Here is a 4,390-nt window from a genome sequence, read left to right on the forward strand (position 1 = left end):
GGGGCAGCGCGGCGCGGGCGGCGGAGCGGCGGGATGCGGCAGTGCCGGGCCGCGGGGCTGACCGCGGTGCTCCTTGGTGCGCGGGGCTGCCGCCGGCGGGACCGGGCCGTGGTCTCCACTGTCCCTGCAGATTCTTCCCGACCTCGTGCCCCTCTCTCCCCGCTGCGTTCCGCCGGGCTGCCTCTAGAGAGCTCAGCCCACCGCTCCCTCCTGTCTGCCCTTTCTCCGTGCATTATTCCATTCAATTAAAATTCCCTCCCTTCACTGCTTCTTGCCTCACGGCCTTTTGCTTTCTCTCCTTTTACTTTCTGGTTTGGAAACTCCTTCCAAATATCCCAGCTCTTTCTTTGTCCCCAGACAACCCGTAAGTGAGACTTTCAGTCTTCACAGAAAGTGTTCCTCTCTTCTGTGAACAGCTGCCTTCTCCTTTCTCCTCTGCATTACATTTCTGGTGGAGCAAAGGGATTTTCTAAGTTTCCTTCTCCTTTTCTTCTCAGCAGTGGCTGTGAGCAGAGCCCAGGTGCAGCAGGAGCCGTCGGCAGAGACCAGCGAGGGCAGCGCCATCAACATCACCTGCTCACACCCCAACATACGATCAAACGAATACATCCACTGGTACCGTCAGCTCCCGGGCCGAGGCCCCGCATTCCTCGTCAGCGCCGTTAAAGACTCCAAGGAGGTGCCGGACCTGACGGGGCAGCTGTGGGTGTCGGCAGACCGCCGCTCCAGCGCTCTGTGTCTCGATCGGCCCAGGCTCGGAGACGCGGCGGTGTATTACTGCGCCGTGGACCCACGGGGAGGGGATCCGGGGCTGCGGCCGGGCACGAACCGCGGTGGGCGGGCGGGGCGGGGGCACGGTCCCGTCCGGGCCCGCAGGGGGCGCTGCCGCTCCTCCCGCCGCGGCCGCCTCGCCTCGTGCTCGGCCCCGCCCGAGCTGACGTTGCTGACGTGGAACATTTCCCTCGCACTGCTCGGCATCCTCCGGTGTAAAGCGTTCCAGCTGCACACCTTCATGAGCAGGGCGTATCGAGTTCACAGGCACCTTCAAGTGGCCTCCACAGTGGCTCTGTTTTTTCACTAAGAGATTGAGTGACAGCATTCAGGGCCTCGTGGGGGTGAGCTCTGGTTTCAGCAGAAGCCACTGTAAGGTGTGTTGCCTGTGAGGGCTACTGGCTCATGAAGGCTGTGGATCAAGTCCCTTCTCAGTTCAAAGAGAATTATAAGTGAAAGGGAAAGTGAAAAACAAAGCATAGAAATAACCCCAATCTGTAAGCGAAAAGGGAGACAAAGGGGGAGTCCGGAACTCTTCAGGCCCTCATTGGTGTTCCATCAGGTAACTACAGATGTTAGATTAGAAGTGAGTGAGCCTGAGCTTTGTGAGTGACAAGTGACAAGATAAAAACGAAGATTAGGAATGCTCCAGAGGGTCCTGTGAGATCTATGCAGAATTTAAAAGGAATGCTTAGGGGAAGGGTCAAAAGTGTGGGAGAAGTGGCAATTGAGAGGAGCAACGCGATGCACTGCATAGGAGAGAGGAGAAAAATTTCCAGTCAGTCCGCCTGCTGCAAGGATCTCTGTGCCTGACCACCACAGCCCGTCCTGTCTTCTTCTTCAATTCTGGCTTGTCTGTGCAGCTGGAAACTCTCTCTCTCATGTGGGATTGCCCTCAGGTCTAGGCCAGTAGGTGCAGAGACTGGTGTGCAGGAGACATCTGCGTGCCAGCAACCAGGAAAACATCCGCAACACATCAGGATTAAACCAGTGACTGGGAGGAAAGAGTTTTAAAGTCCGGGACAGAGATGGGTAAGGGAATCCAGGGCCTGCATATGAGGGTTAGGCAGGCTGAGATCCCCTGGTAATATCTGAGGGATCACCACAAGTGTAGGGATGTGTGTGAGAGGAGTGGGTGACTGCACGCATCTGTTGATGAGCGTACAGCAGGCTGGTGTAGCCTGGGCAAAAGAGGAGACCCACCTGCTGGGTAAGAGAAGCCAGGCTCCAGGCAGGGGTATTCATGCTGAGAGTCCGTGCTAACACTGATGGGATGTGTGATTGTGGGAGTACTTGTGAAACTACTGGGTGAGGGTTTGTGCTTCCCCTGGGAAACTGCTATCCTGATTAGTCAGAGAGGAGGAACAGGACTTGGCTCTGTCCTTGAGTGGTGGTGTTACTTTTGGATGTTGCTAATGGCAGTGAGTGCCCTGCCTGGGGCAGTCTGTGTGGGCAGCTGCGTCCTGTGTGTGTGTCCATGTGTGTGCCTTCCTTGGACACATGGTCAGGATTGCTGTGTTTGGTTTATGTGGCGAGATTTGGTAGAGGGAAAGTGTGTGTGTGTGTGTGTGTGTGTGTGTGTGTGTGTGTGTAAGGGAGGACTTTGTGAGGAGATTTCAGAAGCTGCTCCAAGTGAGAANTATGAAGGTTAGGCAGGCTGATATGCCCTGGTAATATCTGAGGGATCACCACGAGTGTGGGGATGTGTACGAGAGGAGTGGGTGACTGCACGCATCTGTTGGCTAGTCAACAGCAGGCTGGCCTGGACCAAGCAAAAGAGGAGACCCACCTGCTGGGTAAGAGAAGTCAGGCTCCAAGCAGGAGTATTGGTTGTGCTGAGGGCCTGTGCTAACACTGATGGGATGTGTGATTGTGGGAGTGCTTGTGATGCTAGCAGGTGAAGGTCTGTGCTTCCCCTGGGGAACTGCAATCCTGATTAGCCAGAGAGGAGGAACAGGACTTGGCTCAGTGCTTAAGGTCTATAAGAGAAATGGTGGTGTTATATGGGGGTGTTGCTAATGGCAGTGAGTGCCTTGCCTGAGGCAGTCTGTGTGGGCAGCTGTGTCCTGTGTGGGTGTCCATGTGTGTGCCTTCCTTGGACACATGGTCAGGATTGCTATGTTTGGTTTACGTGGCAAGAGTAAAGTAAAGGAAGAGGGTGTGTGTGTGTGTGTGTGTGTGTGTGTGTATAAGGGAGGACTTTGTGAGGAGATTTCAGAAGCTGCTCCAAGTGAGAAAGAGAGAATGATCAAATTCTTGGCTGGGATGGCTCAGTGATTTAAATGTAGGGTGAGAATGATGTTGATAACAGACCGATGTTTCAGTTGATGCTGAGCAGTGCTTACACCAAGCCAAGGACTTTTCTGCTCCTCAGACCGCCCCGCCAGCAGAGTCATTTCCGGCAGCTCTGTCATCTTGGGGCTGGCAGGTGGTTTTCTGACTCCTTCTCACTCAGCAAACAGGAGGGTCAGTCTCAGCATGCACCGCACCTATCTCGTCCTCACTGCCTTCCTGGGACAACTGTTGGGTAAGTGCTGCCTTTTTATCAAGGCATCCAGCTTCTCCCCAGGAAGCCCTCACCAGCCTCACCAGGTCTTTGTGGCAAACAGCTCCTGAGGAACAACAAAACTTGGGCAAATATTGACTGACTGCTGTGGCTTTGCACGTTCTCTCAAGATACCGCTGGTGCTGGAAATGAGGAGTGAAGATGGAGAAGAGAGACCTCAGGACCCTCTGCTGCTTTTCTCTTCCCTTCTCTCTGTCTCTCTCTCTACCTTTGTCTTCTGCTTCACCTGCTTCCACCCCCAGAGATCGCAGCCATCTCTGCAGTCCCACGTTTCAGCCTTTCCAAAAGAAAGAAGCAGATCCTGTCAAAGTCACAACAGTGACATTAAACATCTCATCCCATCAGCATTAAAGGGATGCTGCCTGGTACATACCAGCTGTGGTCTCCAGTGTTCTCCTGGTTGTCTGCATAGCCACAGGTCACAATTGTCATCCTTCAGCTCAGCTTTGTGTATACTGAGGGAATGAGGAGCCCTCTAAAGATGACAGGGATGGAGATGCAGGATGCATCTTTTCCCAGTAGCTCCATGGGTCCCTCACCCTGTGGAGGCATGACAGGCTGTTCCCTGTTCCTCTCAGCAAGGGCACAGCACAGGATCCACTCTGGCCTACATGCTCGGGTCTCCTTCCAAAATCACCTTGCTATGCCCAGGCATCGAGGCCTTTCTGCAGAGCAGAGGACATGGAGCCTTCCCTCCCATTGTTTTGTATCCACTCTGTATTGGCAGCCTGGAACCTTCCCTGCAGAGCTGCTCACCTTTGCTTTCTTCTTCCAGATGCCGTGGGGCAGACCATCGTCACCCAGCAAGAAGGACAGGTCACAGTGGAGGAGAGAAACACCTTCCAGACCACCTGCACATACCAGACATCTGGCTTTCCTAGCTTAATTTGGTACCAGAGGAAGAAAGGCCAAGCCCCCCAGCTGGTCACATATCAGGCAGCAGCAGGCCCCAAGCAGAACGGCCGCTTCACCACGTGGCTCAACACCACCGGGAAATACAGCCTCCTGCGGCTGGCCGAAGTCGAGCTCTCTGACAGCGCCTTGTACCTCTGT

General features: G+C 54.5%; 1 protein-coding gene and 1 gene segment (V, D, J or C); both read left to right on the forward strand.

Moving 5' to 3' along the window:
- The first annotated feature begins 13 nt into the window (after positions 1-13).
- Positions 14-1,081, forward strand: LOC110391632. The gene is made up of 2 exons (XM_021383585.1): positions 14-76; positions 498-1,081. Exons 1-2 carry the CDS (start codon positions 34-36, stop codon positions 1,079-1,081), a joined length of 627 nt encoding a protein of 208 aa, XP_021239260.1. The 5' UTR covers positions 14-33.
- A 1,640-nt stretch (positions 1,082-2,721) lies between these two features.
- LOC110391636 overlaps positions 2,722-4,390 on the forward strand; it is a 4,352-nt gene continuing 2,683 nt past the window's right edge. The window contains 2 exon segments of the V gene segment in view: positions 2,722-3,298; positions 4,113-4,388. Of these exon segments, the coding sequence occupies positions 3,250-3,298; positions 4,113-4,388 (325 nt within the window).

Source organism: Numida meleagris, unplaced genomic scaffold, assembly GCF_002078875.1.
Source record: "Numida meleagris isolate 19003 breed g44 Domestic line unplaced genomic scaffold, NumMel1.0 unplaced_Scaffold424, whole genome shotgun sequence".
Lineage (NCBI taxonomy): Eukaryota > Metazoa > Chordata > Aves > Galliformes > Numididae > Numida > Numida meleagris.